At 37.2% G+C, this 20,467-nt stretch overlaps 1 protein-coding gene across 1 annotated transcript in view; it reads right to left on the reverse strand.

The window, feature by feature from the left end:
- LOC148946991 (ankyrin repeat domain-containing protein 16-like) overlaps positions 1-20,467 on the reverse strand; it is a 158,037-nt gene that overhangs the window by 10,126 nt on the left and 127,444 nt on the right. Inside the window, exon 7 of the mRNA XM_089096479.1 lies at positions 16,629-16,806. Coding sequence (XP_088952605.1) covers positions 16,629-16,806 — 178 coding nt within the window. The remainder of the gene's footprint in view (positions 1-16,628; positions 16,807-20,467) is intronic.

The raw sequence follows: 20,467 nt of genomic DNA on the forward strand, positions 1-20,467 counted from the left end.
ATGTTGAAACTCCACGACGTCGTTTCCTTGTTTCTTGGTCACTTTTTATTACATTTATACGGGATATTAGTGCCTTCCTAAGAACTGTATCCTTGTCAAGTGAGAAAACATGCACCAATTCCTTTTGAACTTTTGACACTGAGAATAAGACATGATTTCACATATTCTGTTTGTCAACAGTTTCACACCTTTAAATACATCATGTCATTTCGTTTCCAGCTATACGAGATAAAAACTTCAAACACGTGGCTATGATTTTTGGTTTTTGAAGACATTTCTTTAAAGATATATTTTTTCACGATATTTTGTAAATCAAACGTTATGTGATTTAGAACTTTTCCGGTTAGGGATGGGAAAGAGGGCAGCAACAATTTGGTTTTATTTGTCTTAGCTTTGACTATTTACATTAAATTTTACTCGTTGTAGGTTCATTCATCTATATCAGTAGGCCTATATGTTATCATTTTACTTTCATCGTTTTGGTTTTGAATTATTATAGGAATTCGTTTGTACTGATCTCAAGATTAATATGGCTCTTTACTTTTCTTTGAAAACTTCTTTTTCAGAAACCTTTTTAATTAATTTCTTAAGAAATTAGTCAATACTTGAAAATTATTAGAGTCAATGGAGGAAGCCACCATGCACAAATGAAAAGCAGGAGGGGAGTCGGGTAAGACGAGCCCCGTGTTGGTTTTTCGCCTGCAGAAGATATTGGAAATGTCGAGTAAGTCCATGTCCCCAGGACATTGACTTACGTAAAGAAATCTTCTTCATATATAAATCAGACGTATTCCTGGGCCCATGTAAGATAAATGAAGCTGGTAAGAAAAAGTCCGTTTTGCCCACCCCATAGGATAACACGGACCGACCTTTAGAGCAAGACGGACAAAACTGCTCAAACAGATGAATTGCTTCTAAACCTATTTATTTCGAATGCTTAAAACAATAGTAAAAAGTAAAATAATGAAAGAAGAGTAAATAACTTTATTTAAACAGTTTACAAGGCGAAATCTACGTGAAAAAAAAATTAGCCGACTGTTTCGTCGTTCCATCTGAAGAGGTTTGTCTTTGCAGCTTCATGATATCCTCTTTTGTTCGCACGAAGCTCGCACGAAGATTAGCTTTTGTTCGCATGAAGATTAGCCATACTTCTCCTCTGACCCATTCAAATGCAAGCTGTCATCACCTTTATCATCCAGCGCGAGACGTTCATTGAAGCTATCTTCCCCGTTTTCAAGCTGTTTAGAGAGGCTTCTCTTTTGAGGCCATTTTATTTGAGCTTTCTTTTGTGATGTTTTTCTTTTCAACTGAAACCCCTCTTCCAGTCTGTTTTTTTTTCAGGTGTGTTCGTCAGAATTTTGGACTTCGTTTTTTCCTAGACGTTTTTCCGTCTCTTGAGAACAAATTGACTCTAGAGTCACTGGCATAGTCACAGGAGTCTCAGAGCTACTGGTAGTTGGGAGTAAATCGTTATCCGAGCTGTCTTCACCAGAACTGGTTCATGCAGCTGCAGACTGGGCTGTCATGGGACACGTGTGTAGCACTGGTGGGTCAGTCACGAAGACACTGAGAAAGTCATGATCTTGGAAGACGTTCCTATCGAATTCTAGTTTTGGAACCCACTTGCATGTTTTCCATGATAAAAGCTCTTGGAAAAACGATTCTAATTTTATAAATGGTAATCCTGCTTTTCGGGTTCGAAATCGTCCGCGAGTTTGCGGCTTCATTGTAATAGCGCTTCAATGGCCCATAAGCAACAAGATCAAGAGGCTGCAGCTTGTGACTACAATACAGCGGAAGTGTCAAGACCTCAATGCTGTTTTCTCTGCAATGATTAACCACGCTCAATAGCACGTGCAAACCATTGTTATCCATAATCTGCAGAATTCGACTTGTGGGTGAACAACTGGATTGGGAGTTAGAATTGTGTATCATATCCAGGACGAAATCGGCTGTCATCCATCCCGATAGCTCGCATTTTCCTGTGCTTCCAGGTGGTGTGCCATAGAAAAAATTTTGAAGCTAATTCACTCGAGGAGAGATAAATAAAGGGGCTATAGACTGGCTAGCTGCGTTGATGCACCCTACAATTGTTACCAGTGTCCCTCCCTCAGCCGAAGTAATACTTCCAACTTTCTTTGGTCCTTTTCTGCAACCACCTTTGGAGTCTTCTGAATGGTGGTTACTCCGCATGTATTCTATTTGGTGGATACTTCTGCTTTAAAAGCAACTCTTCTAAGTTATTGAAGAATGCTCTAACATACGTCCTATTGAAGCTGCCAACTCTGACAAGGCTTGTACTTTTGGAGTACCCTAGGGAAAGCCCGACACGAATCATAAAGCTATTTATCATGTATTTTCCTGCATTCTTATTTTCAGTCCAGTTCCCTGGCATCTTTATCCTTTTGGCCTGAGCATATTCATTTGCAAGCTCGCGTGGTTCTTTTTCGTAAGTCAATGATGCACGTGCTCCGCTGTTATTATATAGGCGTTCAGAATTGTTTCTTCATTTGCAGAGAACACACTTTTGAAGTTGAAGGTAGTTGCCATCTCTACTAATTAGGGATCTTCTGCTGCGTCCAGTTTTGCAGCTACTCTTTGCACTATGCTTCGTTGTAGACCAACCTCTTCCAAAACTTTGCGAAGCGGCAAACCTGATCTAACTCGCATAGCAGCTGCTTTCAGTAAGTCCTGGTCATGGAGAACGCGGGTTGTTTTCTAATTATGCTTTCCCAATTTGTAAAACCGAGGCAACTTAATATCTTTCTGATTGACATGTGGACATAATAAATACAACCTTATATTCGTTTCACAAAATACGTAGTAAATGTCAAAAAACTCCCGGATGATAGAGGGCAAGACGGATCGGTCCATCTTAACCGCTGTCTCTGTGGTCCATATTACCCTAAATCTGCTTTTTCAGAATAGTTCAAAATTACAACATAAGTTGACGCTGCGATGAAGATATTTAAGAAATTTAGTAGGGATCTTTGGTCGTTACATAATAGGACTTGTTAGACACCGTTAGTCAAGTGGGGAAGTCCCGGTTGTAAATGAGGGGGACACACACGTGGGTGTTACATAATAACGATGCAAATGTGGGATGTGACGCAATCTTACACGTGGGTGCTACATATAAACGGGGGCACACGTGGGTGTTACGTAATAACGGGGGCACATACGGGGGTTACGTAATGACAGCGCACACGAGTTATGTTGCGTAATGACGGTACTCATATCGGTGTTAGGCCTACATAATACATTAAGACATTTTTTTCTTCGGGATTTCTTTTTTCTTTCGAGGCGTGTGTTTTTCTCTTCTTTCAAGGTGTTATTTTTCAAGACATTTTTCAAGACGTTTCAAGGCATTTTAAGACATTTTTAAGATATTTTATTCTTCAATATGTTTAACAAATTTCTTGACGTTTCTTTTGAGTTCCGGTGATTTCCCAACGAGAAAATCCCCCCGAAGATTTCACCCGGTTATTTACCCCCGTAAGATATTTACCCCTGAAATTTCCCCCCCCCCTAGGAGATTCCCCCCCGGGTGATTTCCCCCTAGGAGATGTCAGTTACTTCCCCACACTGAAAATTCTCCCCCCCCCTCTCGGAAATAATCGCCACCACAAACTACCCTTGCCTTGGATTTATTTGCATCGCATGTCACCCATGGCTCGAAAACTGTTGCAAAATTCCTCACTTTCTTGGCGGCTTAAAATACAAGAGCGAGTGGAGTACACTTTTTAATTGAGAAATAAATATTTGGTTATGCACGGTAACACATACACGGTTAAAATGCTACACTTTAAAACTAATATTTCTTGCAAGAAGCCTCAGGTACTCCAGCGTCCCGACGTTCCCGTAGTTTTCCATCTGTCGTAGAAGTCTGGCATTTAAATCCACATACTTTTTCTTAATTGGTTCACTGGATTGTCCCGCATTTGCTTGAATCACAACCGCCCTGTTAAGTGCTAGTTTGCGCTTGAGGATGTCCGAGAACTTCCAAAGGCTAGGGTGATAAGCCAAAATTGAAGACTGCAATCTTCTATGATAACCCTCGACATTGTTGTTTGTCCTGGGACGTTCATCTTTCGCTCTGTCGAACACATTCCAGACACGGGGCGGAAAGTTGCAAGGTACTCTCCTACTTCCACGCATTCTACCGATGTAGTTATCTTCAAAGTAGGTGATGATCGGCCCAAACATATTGTCAGTAAGTTTTGCTACGACAGCTGTGAATGCAGAATGTACTTCCGGAATGGGCACGAATGCAAGAGCAGCTAGCATTTGGACGGAGACTGCAAATTCATCACCGTCTCCATACCTCGTCGGGAGGCCAAGGTCTTGTACTTCCTGTAGATACTCTGGCTTATATGGAAAAAATAGCCCTTCACTTCAAATGGCTGGAAAACCTTTCCTGAAGGAATTCTGCACGCCCAACTCGACATCAGACAAAACCTAAATATGGCAACTACAGGGTTTAATGAAAACGAAAAAACCGATTTGAAGACAGAAGAGCACTACATTTGGAATTAGAACTGTCGTTACTTGGCCTAGATCAGAATCAGGATGATCCAGATTTTGGATTGTCTCCAAAAGAAATGTTGAAAAGAAGTCAAAATATGACCGAGGGCATACCTGTCCCAAGCTCTGAGCATGTTGCATAAATAGTTGGAAGAAATTTTAAGATTCTTACCTTCAGACTATTTGACCAAAGACTAGGTTAGAATCTGCTGCCGGGTTTCAAGCATCTTGGTTGCTTTCCTCTTCATCTGGTTGTGAAGTTCCTGTACTTGAAAGTTATACTGGTTGGGAGCATGTGAATGTTCGTTCAAAGGCCCAACCAAAGCACCATCCTTCACCTTGATCTTTGCCTTAAACTCGCCTTGCCTTTCCTTCATCTGTCGTCTCAACTCAGATTCAAAATTGACCACTTCAGTCACTAAGTCTTTTTGTTTCGTGTAAACCAACCCTTCGAAGGCAATCTTGTCCACTCCACGCGTTGATTCGAAATATTCCATTATTTTACTAAACTTTACGTGCTTCTGATGTGACAAAAAATGAAATGACCCAGTGTGGCGTAGCTCAGGAGCCTAAATAGCTTTCGAAGGAAATAATCCGGGGTGGTTAACTGTTATGACATATTAATTATGGGATTTAATTCAGAAGATTAAGAGATTAAATTAGGAGTTTTCAATTTCAGTCTCAAGGTCTGACGGACCTTGTGGATGGTCGGAAGCTCCTACGGGGGAAAAGTTTCAGGGGGGAAATCTCCTACGGGCAGAAATTTTCAGGGGGGGGGGGATCTCCTATAGGGAAGAAATTTCCGGGGGAAAATCTCAGGGGGGGGGGGGATTTTCTCGGGGGAAAATGTCCTAGATCCGTTTCTTTTCCAAGACGTTTTTCAAGATTTCTTTAGTTGTTATGTAATGGGGGAATTATTACCAGTGCTAAGGATGACGCATTCTAACGTGACATGTTTCTTCAGGGGCTCCGTATGGAATCCCCGATTATAACTGAGGAGGCCACACAAGTGGGTTGTTACGTAATACTTCAATAGCTTTCATTTTCTTTTCAAGGCGTTTTTTCTTTTCATTAAAGGCGTTTTTTTTCTTTTTGAGATTTCATTTTCTTTAATTTGTATTAGATATTTCATTGCGTATACGATAAAGTATTGAAGTTTCATCCTTAATCAATAAATATATAGGATACAAGCTTTTCTACATACAAATTTTACTAACAGAAAAACATTATAAACTAATGAAAACAAAGAAAAAAAGCAGTTAAAACACAACAAAGAAAAAACAAAACATAAAAAGGTTTCAAAAAGATAGAATATAAGGAAAAAGAACCATGAAATCACAGAAAAAGCAGTTAAAACTCAATAAAAGAAAAAACAAAACATGGAAAAGCTTATAAAAGATAAAATATAAGCAAAAATTACAATGAAATTACAGAAAAAGTAGTTAAAACTCAACAAGTGGAAAAACACAACGTGAAAAAGCTTAAAAAGTATAAAAGATAAGCAAAAACAAGCGTGAATTAAAGAAAGGTGGGGGTCCTAGCAAGCAAGTTCAGGGAGGGAGGGTGGAGGGTTGTTATTAGAGATAAATTTAAGCCATTTTAAGAGGTATATCTCATGGGTCTTAATGAAAATACTACTTTTCTATTGCTCCATTAGACGCGCCTGTCTAATTGCTCCATGACAATATTTGGCTGTCTAATGGCACCATTCCAACACCACCTCATAATTCCTAAGACATTTCCAGATATTTCTTGATAAAAATTATGTATTAAATCCATTGGTTCGTGTTTTCGTGAGCATACCCTTTCATGATGTTCCCAAAACACTTTACATCACCTCGGCATTACGCGGTTGTCCCCCCTGCAGTCCAAGTGACATCTATCATCACTCATCATCCCTAGGACATTTTCAACCTTTTTCCCAAAAAAATAAGCTTATAAATCTAAAATTGAACACTGTTTTTATTTGAACAACGGGACGTAGAATTACATTGTTAGAATCAGATAGTCCAAGGCAATTCATGCCACTTAGAATTTATTACATTTCTTGAACGAGCCTTCGCCTTATTTTCAATGGTTTTATAAAAATCGGCTGTATGATGGCACCCTGCGGCACCCATCATCATCTCTAAGGCATTTTCAACCATTTCTCACAAACTTAAGCTTCTAAATCTAAAATTGAACACTGTTTTTATTTGAACAGCAGAACTTGGCAATTCATTGTTAGAAGGTGACAGTCCATGGCAATTCGCACCACCTAAACTTTAAAACATTTCTTGAACATGCAAAGGCACACACACACAAACAAACACACATACATACACATTGCCACTCAGACACACAGAGACAAAGACACACAGACGCAGTGTGTGTCTGTTTGTCTGACTGTATGTGTGTGTGTGCCTGTGTGTCTGACTTTGTGTGGTTGTGTGTGTGTATTTTTCCTTCTTTGTGTACTTTTCTCTCAGTGCTTGTGTGTCTAACTGTGTGTATGTGCCTGACCAGAGGGTGCGAAAGGACCATTCATAGTGTGAAACTCCGGAGTAAATTGACATGGTGTATCCAGGGGGGTTGGGTTGAAAAAACATGAACCAATGGTTTGAATGCATGATTTTTAACAAGAAAGTACCATGAAAATGTCTTAGGAATGACGAGGGGGTGGTAGAGGGTGTCAGTGGGTCAGTAAAAGTATGAAACATGGTGTGAATTGACATGGTGTATCACGGAGGGTGGGGCTGTGGAAACATGAAGCAATGGATTTAATGCATGATTTCTAATACAAAATGTCTGAAAATATCTTAGCAATGATGAGGTGATTTCAAAGGGTGCCACAAGCCAGTCATAGTGCGACAGGGGTCGTGAATTTTCGGTATATAATATCAAGAAAGTAAAAAATATATCTATTGGGGTATTTAAGCAACAGAAAACACTCAAATGATGATAAAGGGAGACGTAGGGAGCTACCATGCAGCCAATTATTTACAAAACTACTGAAAATAAGGAGAAAGATCGTTCAAGAAGTGTTTTAATTCTAGGTGGCGTAAATTGCCTTTGACTGTCACGTTCTAACCATGAAATGCTAAGTTCTGCTGTTTGAATAAAAACAGAGTTCAATTTTGAATTTAAAAGCTTATTTTTTGTAGAAAAGGGTTGAAAATGCTATAGAGATGATGACGGATGACACGTGGATGACACAGGGGGGTAGCCATGTAATGCCATGGTGGCATGAATTGCTGTGGAGGACATCAAATTGAGGGGTGGCTTACAAAAAAATACGAATCAATGGACTCTAATCATAATTTTATTAGGAAAATATATGAAAAGTATTTTAGGAATAATAATACATATCCTAGAGTTATCACGAGGCAGCCACCTATTGCTATGGTGGCGTGATTTGGCTTGAATTCCATCAAGTTGAGGGGGGGAGGTCATTTGCTATCCATAGTGTGATACGGGTTGGGAATTGTCGTAAAATAATAGCAACAAAAAATTAAAAAAAATATATCTATCTGGATATTCAAGCGTCAGAAAACCCTTAAATGATGATGACGGCTGCCGAAGGGTGCCACCATGCAGCCAATTTTAATAAAACCATTGTAAATAAGGAGAAGGATCGTTCAAGAAATGTTTTAAATTTTAAGTGGTGTGAATTACTTTGAACTATCACCTTCTAACAATTAAATGCTAAGTCCTAGTCTTCAAATAAAAACAGTGTTCAATTTTAGATTTATAAGCTTATTTTGTGAGAAAAAGGTTATAAATGTCCTAGGGGTGATGAAGGATGTCACTTGGATGGCAGGGGGCAGCCACGTAATGCCGTTGTGATGTGAAATATTTGGGGGCATCACGAAAGGATTTGCTTACGAAAACACGAACCAATGGATTTAGTGCATAATTTTTATCAAGAAATGACTGGAAACGTCTTAAAAATGGTGAGGTGGTTTTGTAGGGGTGCCGTGAGCTAGCCACATATTGTTACAGTGGTGTGAAATATGCAGAGACTTGGCTGAAAGAAACGTAGGATTGTCATTGAAAGTTCTCAGAAATAACCGAATGTAAGAACAAAAATTTGTCTCTTTTTTCTTGCAGGCGCGTCTAATGGAGCAATAGAAACGTGGCATTTTCATTAATACCTCTCAGAAATACCTCCGCCCCTCCCTCCCGGGAATTGCTTGCTAAGAGCCCCACCTTTCTTTAATTCACGCTTTTTTTTGCTAATATTTCATCCTTTGTTAGCTTTTTCACGGTTTGTTATTTCACTCGTGGAGTTTTAACTGTTTGTTCTGTGATTTCATTGTTCTTTTTCCTTATATTCTATCATTATATTTCCAACTGGTTAATGCTCCATTTTAGTAGATGGAAATGGCCTTCCGAATCTTAAAGGGGAAAAAATCTTAGGAATATAAATGTTCCCTGAGAAAAATATCTTGAAAGAAAATGAAATCTAAAAAACGCCTAGAATGAAAAGAAAACACGCCTTGAAAAGAAAATGAAATCTTTTTAAAGCTTTAATCAACATCCAACGTATGTGCTCTCGTCAGTTACAACCGGGGATTCCCCGCGGAGCCCCAGAAGAAACATATCACGTTAGATACGTCATACTTAACACTGGTTAACTTTCCCCTATTACATAACAACCAAAGAAATCTTGAAAAACGTCTTAAAAAAAAGTCTTGAAATTTCTTTAAAACGTCTTGAAGAAAAATTTCTGAAAATGTCTTGAAATGTCTTGAAACATCTTGAAAAGCGTCTTGAAAAAAAAAGTCTTGAACGAATAAAAAACAAACGCCTTGAAAGTAAAAATAAATCCAGAAAAAAATCGCTTAAAAAACTATTTAACACCGAGGTTTGTACCGTCATTACGCAACATCCCATGTGTGCGCTGCCATTACGTAACATCCCACGTTTGCGCTGTCATTAAGTAACACTCATGTTTGCCCCTGTAATTACGTACCACCCGCGTTTAAGATTGCGTCACATCCCACGTGTGCAGTGTTATTATGTAACATTGACGTGTGTCTCCCTTAGTTACAACCGGGAATTCCCCACTTGACTAACGGACTCTAACATGTCCTATTACGTAAGAAACAAAGATATCTTGAAGAAAAACGTCTTGACGAAAAATGACTCTAAAACGTCTTGAAATGTCTTGAAATGTCTTGAAGAAAAATGTCTTAAAAAACATCTTTTAATGTCTTGAAACGTCTTGGAGAAAAATGTTTTAAAAAACGTCTTGAAGAATGTCTTGAAGAAAACACTCCCTATGATAAAACAACCAAAGAAATCATGATTTGGTGGGGGCTCTGATCTGTAACAACTCCTATTACTTAACATATACCTGCATCTCTTAGAAAACAAAGCCTATTACGTAACAAGCACCTCTTAGAAAACACCCGCAATAACGTAACAAACACCTGCTGGCTGTCATGGAATGACGGGATAAGGATGTCATGGAATTCAGGGGTAGAGATGCCTTTCAAAACAGGGCTCTCATGGAATCCAGGGATAGGGCTCTCATGAAACCTCAAAAGGGGATGCTACTTAATACTACCACCACTGCTACTACTTCTACTATTACCACTAATACTCCGACTACTACTTCTATTGCAACTACTACTAAGGGTATGAGTATTTAGACAAAAATTTCAGGAAGTATTGACGTGGAAGCTGAATTAAATTAAAACATGCTGAACAAAAAAATTATCAAAAGTGCATATTGGCAACATCATAGTGATGGCTAATTGAGTTAAGTCGAAACTTCCAGGTTTTAGTGAGGGGGAAGTTCGACTTACCAAAATGCAAGATGTTAATACCACTGCTACTACTAGAACTAGTGCAATTACTGCTAATACTACTACTATTCTTACAGCTAGTACTACTAATACTCCTACTACTACAACTGTGAACTACTATTACAACTCTGGCAAAGGGTATGCAGGTGAAATTATCAAGGAGTATTGAAGGGGGAGGCTGAACTGAATCACAACACGCCGTCTTCATGGTGATTGTCAAAAGAGCGTATCAGCAATATCGTAGGAATAGCTTGATGTGTTAATTTGAAACTTACAGGGTTAATTGTGGGGGATGTTGAACTAACTAGAAGCTTATATTTGCACCCTACTACTACTACTTCTGCAACTACCACTACAGCTATTAGTATTACCACTGCTACTACTGCTACTACTGCAATTAAAGCTAAGGTTACTTCAAATAAGTCTACTGCTACTGCTGCTACTACCACTGCTACTGTTATTATTATTATTATTACTGGTATTACTACTACTGCTGCTAAAGCTAAGGGTATTAAAGCGAGTAATTTTAGGGAATGTTCTAACAGTGTTTAACTAAATTAAAACAGACTATTTGCAGGATGTCAAGAAGGCATATCAGCAATGCCTCAGGAATGTTTTATGGTACTAAGTTTAAAATTTCAGCGTGTGTTGAGGGGAATGTTGAAAAGAAAAAAAGGTGTTGTGTACATACTGCTACTAATGCTACAACTACTACTACTACAACTATTGCTACTTCACAAGCTAAGAGTATTAAGGTGAAGCTTTCAAGCAATGTTTAGGTGGATATTCAACTAAATAAAAATGAACTATGAGCATGTAGATTGTCAAAAGCGTGTAAATGCAATATCTTGGGAATGGCTTACATTATCAAATAGGGGCTTTTAGGGTATGTTGCGGCAGATTTTGAACTAATCAAGAGGCTCTGTGTGTATAATACTAATACAACCACTTAGATCGCTTTAACAAATGGGGTTAAGGGTATTAAAGTGAAACTCTTAAAGAATACTTAAAGGGGGTTCCTATTAAAAAAAGAAAAACTATAGGCATGCACGTTCTCAAAAAGGGCATACAAGGTATATCATACGCAGCGCAGGGCTATCATATAAACTTTTAAGGGAACTCATTCGATTGGAAATTAAAATTTTTATTTCAAGTTTTAAGAGTCAAAATTGATAGGGACCGACCAACCCCCTTTTAAAGCCCATTATTTCTCCTAACATACGCAGTCAAAATTCTGAGATGGCCATCTTGTTCAGTATAATTGAAGGTTCAGTAGTTTAACAAAATCAAAACACGGAATGTGCATAGATGTTGTCAAAACGGAGAAACTCAGGATTGACTGAGGGTATTAAGTTGTAATTTTGAGGGAACAACGAGAGAAATGATCAATTGACCAAGGGCATGTTGAGATGGATTTTGAATTAACCAAAAGGCACTGTGTGTAACCACTATTGCTGCTATTACGACTGCTACAACTACTATTTCTACCGAGGTTAGGGCTGCTAAGATAAAACTCTTTGGGATCATTTACAGAATTTTGAAGTAAATCAAATCACATTGTATGTATGCATTAAGACTATATGAACAATTTCTTAGGAGCAGCTTTGAGGATTAAGTTGAAAATTTCAGGGTGTGTTGAGAGCAACGTTGAACTAAACAAAAGGCACTCTTTTCCTACTGCTAATAATACTACTGCTGCTACCCCTGCTACTATTAGTATTACTGTGGCTACTACTGTTGAGGCTAACGGTAGGATGTTCAAAGTTTCACGGAATGCCTAGGGGGATGGTGAACTAAATCAAACACACTCTGTTCAAGCAGGTTGTCAAAAGGGAGAATCAGTAGTATACCCGGAACGGTCTAGTGCATAAAGTTGAAACTTTTAGGACATGTTGAGGGGGATTCTGAACTAGGCAATATCAAAATGTGCATTCTACTACATCTCCTAAACCTACTTCTACAACTAAAACTACTACTACATCTGCTAATACTATTACGACTGTTACTGCTACAATTACCACTACAACAAATAGTATTAGTGCTACTCTTTTCCTACTGCTAATAATACTACTGCTGCTACCCCTGCTACTATTAGTATTACTGTGGCTACTACTGTTGAGGCTAACGGTAGGATGTTCAAAGTTTCACGGAATGCCTAGGGGGATGGTGAACTAAATCAAACGAATGCCTAGGGGGATGGTGAACTGATACACGAAGTATATATGCATGTTGTCAAAAGGCCGTATAAGCAGTATATTCAGAACGGCTTCGAGTATTAGAATGAAACTTTCAGAGCATGCTGAGGGGTATGTTGAGCTCATAAAATTGCACACCTGCATACTACTGTTACTGTTCTTTTGTCACAGAACAAGCTCTTCAAAGGAAAGTAAAGTACTATATTAAACCAAAAATTAACACAAATAAAGTTAAATAGTTTTCAAAGAGTAAAACTACCACCAATAAACAAGTGAAACCCAAAATGAACAGATATTACAATAAATAGCCGAGTTAAGCTAAATCCCAGCAGAAACTGAGACTAGTTGGGCTGACACCCTCCCCCATGCCTTCTGAAGATCAGGACACAATTTGCGCTTTACTGAAAACAAAATATATTTGAAATTTCTTTCACGTTTTTAACTTTAATAAATCAAGAATTACTTAAACTTTGGAGAATGAATATCATTATATGTATGTTAAACTGCCAATCAAAATTCATTTGTTGTTCTTTCACTAATCTTAATTAAGAATTTAAGCCAAACAAAGACCGGACTTTCATTATAGTTATTCTATTCTCTGAATCAAATGCCTGTTCCTAATATATAAAACTGAGGACCAAATAGGTATGATGATTTAGACACTTAATAAATAATTATCTAAGAGTGTAAATTTGGTCGAAACCTCCCCTGCCCTTCCTTAAACCAAACAATTCTTCTCTTAAAACATTATCTAAAGCAACGTTCAGTCTAATAAATATCATCATCCAAAATAATTTAGTTCCAATCCACGTGAATATATCATTATACTGTTATGCTGCCTGGCTGTGTGTTCTATATCTTTGTTAATTTCATTCACTGCCTCCCTTTTACACCTCCTCATTTTGTTTATTAGTACCTTTTTTATTTCCCTTCCTTTCATTTTATTCTAATATGGTTTATTACTCACTTTCACAACACTTTCATGCAAATCCCTCCTATCTTCTACCAAGCTTGATCAGTTTTCGCTAAAATAGCTGCATTTACAACTGTCTTCGCTAATATACTTTCTACTACTTTCCGAAATATTTTCACATAATCTTTCTAGTTGCATTCCACCTTGTCAAACTTTAAACTCTCCAGTTTCATTTTTAGTTGTTCCTGAAAAATTCCACTCAAAGTCTCATCCTCGGTTCTACCAAGGTCACAAATTCACAGAAAACAATTACCCTTCCTAATTTTAGTTTTGAATTGACCCTCACGCCATTTTATTAACTTACACACCATTTTATGACCAAATATTCCAGTCATTAGAACTATATTGTTATACCTATAAAATTGCAGCAGTCTATAACTGTTGCAAATTTCTGTTTCTGCATTAAATTTACCAAAGCGTGGATACTATATATTTCTGTTTCTACCTCCCTGGGCATCAACCAACTAATGAAAACACCATGTTTCTACTAGAGATCCTATTTATTTGTGCCTGCAACTATATCTAAAACTCATCTGTGTGTAAACTAGCGAAAAGACTTGTATGTAAACAAATATTAACATTTCATAGTCAATAAAAATAATGTCTAACAACAACAGATTCTATCTCCTTTTAGATAATGTTATGCTGGATCACAATAATGTTGACCTTAGGTAGATTCTTTTTCTTATTTTCTTTTTTTTAGCCAATTCTTCTGGGTACCACTACACCGTCAGTGCCACTAACAGTATATAATTGTTACTGAGCCCACGTTAGGGCGGAAAAATACACGTCTCTTCAATTTTCTATAATCTTCGGGCAAGATTCCAATTCTTTATGTTCCTTCGCTAACTTAAAATTAAACCTTCAAAATAATTGTAGAATTTTTAAGAAATAATTGAACGTCACATAATTAATCTTCTTTGACTCTTAGAAAATAAATGGCGAAATACAAATACCATAATGTATTCCTCTAAGAAATATTGATGGAGATTGCCATTTGTCATTTAAGGAATACTTGGCAACCTGATGGTAAAGGCCATTTTAAAGGGTATCCTCTTTTTTTCTATCTTAAAGATGCAAGATAATCTGACGACAAAGCCTGAGTTAGCATGAACTGAAAACCCGAACAATATACCTAAAAAAGCAAGTGTTTGTCTTTGTTTGTGTAATTCTATTAATATGCGTTTGTGCTGCCCAGAGCAGTAGCTGATTAATTCTGATACATATGGAAATTAAAGATGTCTAAAATCAGGGGTGCTCATTGCTCTTTTTTAGCAATATGAAAATCAATAAAGCATGGTAAATAACATAATAACCCATCTGATGGGCGTCAATCGGACAATTACTTGTAAAGATGTTTTTCAGAAGAAAAAGACTACCAATAATAAAGATGAATGACAGCTGAGAACAAGTATTTGTTGACTTGCTACAACTAAGAAAAATGGGAAACAAATTTCACAAAGACTCCGCTCCTTGGAAGCCCTTGCAGAAACACAGATAGCTACAATTTTTTGTTAGGGGTTTTCTTGGTACGAAAATTATAGAAAAGATGGTTAATTACCACTAGCAATACTTGAAATCTGGAATACACCCACACCGTCAAGGGCTACTCCATAGCTAAAATAAAACACCATTTTTAATTTCTTAGAGCGGAAATCATAGAGCAAAAAACAATTCAAGCAGTGCTTGTTTAAATATAAATTTTATAATTTGCAACAGAAACTAAGCAACAAGAAATAAAAATCAAATTAATATAATAGAGAATAGTTAACAAATTAAGATGAGATATAAATGACGTTACACACAATTTGGAGTTTTTTAATGAAACATTAAAGTATGTCTTTCCCCTGATATGACTTCGTATCTACTTTGAATATTATAAATCTTTTACTTTGTACTGGTTATCATATGTACTTCGTATCTTATGGGGAAAATGTCGCCCCTTTCCCTCCTCTGTGGAAATCCTTGAAAAAAAGTTTCACGGTTTCTTAGTTATGGCCAGCTAAGAAAATATAAATCAGAACTGGTAATAATAAGATAAAGTTAATGTGTTAAATCGACAAACCTAACATATTTACAAATTTCAAAGAGTCTACATAAATAAAATCAGCTTCTGTAGAAAATAATAAGGAGTTAAAAAAAATACTCAGCTAAGAGGAGACTCAGAAGAAAAAAAGTAAGAAAAGCAGCTCGAAAGGCTTCTTTAAGTTGAAAATACGTGAAAGTAATTAGCTTTATATTAGTAAAATCATTCAAGTAGTAAATTCAATCAGACATGATGTATATGGTTGCCAGGTTTTTCGCAATTGAGGAGTCATCAGCATATTTCAATTAAACTAAACTAGGATCTCTGCCAGAGTTTGCAAAATCCTCAAGCATATGACGAAAAGTCATCATTCTAACATGTGATCTGTTTTGCACATAGAAGAAGGAAATAAGATAGAAGCTAAATTGGGCAGGGCTTCACGAGTCTTTATTTCTCCCATACTTTATGATTAAACAATTTTTATAAACATTGGTTCATTCAATCTCCAAAGATATTTTGGTCAATGAAACGACAATAAAAAAAGCCTTAGAACATGTCAGTTGGATGGGGCAAGTGTTTGGCCTTTATCTTATTTATTTGTCCCAGTAGAATTAATGAAAAACTGTCTTTTAAGGCTAAAAGAGATATAATTCCAAAAGAGCTGTTATTTAGAACTTTCAATCACAAGTTTTCTGTTTCCGTGAGGCAAGAGAAATTTTAGAAGAAATGGACCATGGATACCAAAAACCCCGTATGTCGTTACAAAAGCTATGATTTTGGCTACTATTGAGCAGTAAAGTTACAATCTAACAGGAATCTTACTAATAAGTAATATTGTTTGGATGTTGGCCATGGTTCATGTGTTAGATGTCATATTCCTTAAGTATGTTATTATGGGCTTATTAGTGAGAACAGCTGCTTAAGTGAATTTCACGTTTTTCAGTTTGAATTAAATAATTGAAATTACACAACATAAGAACCAAATTTTACACTTTTTAAGAGCAAGCCTCACTCTTCAATTTTCCAAATACATTAAGCGATGAAGCCAATCACTCTGGAATATTCTTTGATTGTTTTTTTTTTCTAGCACTTTTATTTTGTGAGTCAACGAATAGTACCTGTTCTGCCTTGATTATCTCTTATGATGTCAGCGCCATGCTGAACAAGATAAGTAACAATATCAACCTTGCCCTCTTTTGCCGAACAATGCAATGGAGTAGATCCAGAGCTGCTTCGGATGTTCGTTGGAATTTTCAAGTCTTCAATTAGAAAGCACACTGACGCCTCCGCACCAGCCTATACAAGAGAGCAGAAAATTTTTATGTGAATAACATTTTGGCAATAATTTTTAATAGTATGATAATTAAATAATTCTTTTAATAGTATGTACTTAATATATTTGGTGTTTTCTTTATACTACTACTACTACCAACAACTCACTGCAGCACCAAGCCACCGAAGGCCAAAACAGCTAAAGACACTCCTCCTCCATCCCAATCTATTCAAAGCCTCCCTCTTAACACACTCCCAAGAGGTTCTCATTATCCTTAAATCTTTCTTCTTGACTTCTTTCCACCCCCAACTGCGGACGACCTGCTTTCCGTTTAGCCATTGACGGTTGGCTAAAAAGGACAGTCTTCGGCAATGTATCATTCTTCATCCGCAGAACGTGCCCAAGCCATCTTAACCTTTCTCTCATTAGAGCAATAGAAAGCGGGATAGAACCGCATTTTTCGTACAGCCTACTGTTTGAAATATGGTCAGTCAGCCGGGTACCCAGAACAATCCGTAGTCAATTTCTCCGAAAAACATATAGCAAATCTTCATCCGATTTTAGGAGCACCCATGTTTCAAAACAATATTGAACCACTGTCATCACTTTAGTTTCTAATATTTTAATCTTAGTTTGCAGACTTATCTTCCTATCCTTCCAAACTGTTTTTAACCGTGAAAAAAAAAAACTGGCCTTTGCTATTCTACTTTTAACATTTTCACTGCTCCCACCATCTTTACCAATAATACTACCAAGGTAATTGAAGCTGTCCACCTGATCAATCTTTCTGTTACCCAACGTAAGCTTTTTATACTCACTTATTCCTAGCCTTATCGGCTTAGTTTTCTTAACATTAATTTTTAGACCTATTCTAGCACCCTGACTCGCAAAACCTCTAAAAGCTCATCCATTTTGCTCACACTTTCATCAAAATAAATTGATCTTTTAATCACGACTCGAAAGCACCAATTTTTAAAGGCTTGCAATTGAAATCCAAAAACTGAGAGAAAAAAAAATATTTAGATAATGAAGCAAGTGACAGAGAACAAAAATGGTGACAACCACTGAAAAATCCCGACTCACCAAAATCTCACTCTAGGTGGGTAAATTCAGCGATTCTCACTCCATTTATAAACTTGGTAAGAATATGAATGAAATAAACACTGCACAAACATTAATCAAATTCGATGAAAATACTGAAAAAAATAACTACCCCTATCTTGATCTCATTTAGAAAGTAAAGTGGTTTCACCAGTCAAAAGCAATAGGTAATTGTACAAAAATTTTAGCATCCAGTACCAACTGCAGATCGTAAAAAGCTCAATTGGTAGTAAACATCGGCACTGTTCTGTTATTTTATTGTTTCTGTTTTTTAAGAAACAGAAAAAGTAAATAGGGCTTGAATAAAACAGAACAGGTAAAGAAAAAACAAAATAATAAGAGACATGTTTTTGTTGCTGTTATGTTTTTTTTTGTGAAATAAAAAACAGCTGCTGTCGTTCCAAAACCTGCTGTTTCAACAGCTGTTTTTCAATGGTTAAAGCTCAAAGAAAAGTAGTAGGTGATAAGTTTTGGTTTGTTATTATAAAGTTAATAATACCATCATTTGTTCGAGCTTTAAAATTTTTTAGCTTAAGAAATGCGCTTTTCTAGCATCTTCAAAATAGTCTGGGCATAGTGCTTTCGCATGAAATAAATGGCGATTGAAAATGCTGATTCACTTGGCACACTAGTAGCAGGTACGCTAAGATGTCATGAAGCGATGTCTGCCAGCTCCAGAAATTGTTTTCGTCTGGAGTCCCGAAAATGAATGGTCTCCAATCTGAAAATATTAACTTTTAGTCTCTAATTAACTTCCCGTCAGGATTGCCACATGCCGAGGGTGGGACTTCTCTCTGCAGATAGTACTTTTGAGAAAGCGTAGTACCACTTCCTGTCCATTGTTTCCAAAAATGCGTTATAATATCATTACCAAGTTTATGTAGCACCTCCTCGAACTTCTCTGAAATGCAAACTAGTTTATTTGAGACATTTCGATGATGAAATAATTTTTGTCATTGATTTGGGCAGACTGTTCAAAATCATTGGTATTTAAGCAGAGACCTTAGGTGTTTGGAGGAAGTGAGATGCCGCCCCCGGCAGACCATTTGTTGCCTCCCCTCCCATTCTTTTTGCCCGGAGGACAACTTAAACAAAGGTATGAAAGAAGAAAAATGCAGGGAAAAGGACACTTCTTAATGCTAATTCAACAATTTTCGTCTTTTTGCAGCTTAAAACAGCCTTTTAAGATTAATTATTTCCTAGCAACAGCGTGTAAGAAATAAATTACAAGAACAATACATATTTTAATGGTAGTTTGCACATCTGAATTGCACTTTGCCAAGAAATTACTTTTCTAGGCCATCCAACGAGTTCATCCAACGAATTTCGACTAAACATAGATCCTATGCTGCACAATACTTTTTTAAGTATTCTCTAAAACAGATTTTGACGGGGATATAAATAAAAGGGAAATTGCACTTTCTTGTAGTTCCTTTAACTTTTTTCTTTATAGTTTGAGTGTACCATAAAAAAACGAAAAAAATAAGCAAATTGGAAGTCGAAATTGACTTTAATTTCTGAGCAAAGGGCGGGGGATCAACAGTTAGTAGTCCTGTCACCCCTAACTTAAAGTATATTAATGTAAGGATTTTGGCCTTAGTAGTTGATGGTCGAAATGAGACCAGTAAGTTGTTGACATTAGGGAGCAGAACAGTTCTTGCCAAAAAAAAAAAACTGTTTGAACACCTCCAAAATCATGAGTGTAGGGGCCATTATAGTTCAACGTCAAAGACTTGGGCCAGATGGCTCTATTATCATGATAGCTGTGAATAAATCAGTAGCTACGGCTTTACTTTCTATCTCAGATATAGCAGTTAATGATTGTAAGGTAAAGTTTGTGCTTGGTCCTAGCTCCAACCCCACTTTAATCAAAAACAGAAAGGGTATTGTATTCATCCCATCTGAGGAGGTCACCAATCTGGATGATTTTGTAAGAGAGGTCCAGGTGATGATAGAATACAACAAGTGACAATTGTCTATAAATATTCAAGCCCTTTGGTTACCCGTTTGGTTTGCACCTTCAATCGGGATGTTCAGTTCCCACTGAAAATCTTTGTTTAGGGTGCAAGGTAAACAGTAAAGCAGTTTAACCCCCGGGCAATACAGTGCTTCAATTGCCTAGGTTTTGGCCACATGGCTTCAAATTGCCAAAAAGGCAGAAGATGTCTATTATGTAGTAGCAACATACCCTTGAAGAATGTCCCCAATCCAAGACAGTAAAGGAAGAGCACGTACTTAAGTGCCCAAACTGCAATGGAAAGCATGCTGCAAACTCCAGGGATTGTCCAATTCTCGTGGAGAAGAAAGCTATTGTTAGTTACTCTTTTACCAATAATGTCCCGATGAGGACTGCTGCTGAGGTTTTGAAGAAGGGACTTCTAACTCAAACAAAACATGTCCCCCTGGTACATACAGACGCCTTCCTTCCAGTGACACATAATCACCCTCCAATTTAGGATCTCAACAAGAAGTGCAAAACCATGTTTGAAGGTGTTTCAAGGCAGATCTGCAAGAGAGGTAAATGTGTTTTTCAATATCTGGATGGGGGAATTTTTTTTAATGAAAACACCAAAAAGGGCATTT

The sequence above is a fragment of the Artemia sp. Qi Xiang Cuo genome, chromosome 11 (assembly GCF_049724085.1).
Source record: "Artemia sp. Qi Xiang Cuo chromosome 11, ASM4972408v1, whole genome shotgun sequence".
Classification (NCBI taxonomy): Eukaryota; Metazoa; Arthropoda; class Branchiopoda; order Anostraca; family Artemiidae; genus Artemia; species Artemia sp. Qi Xiang Cuo.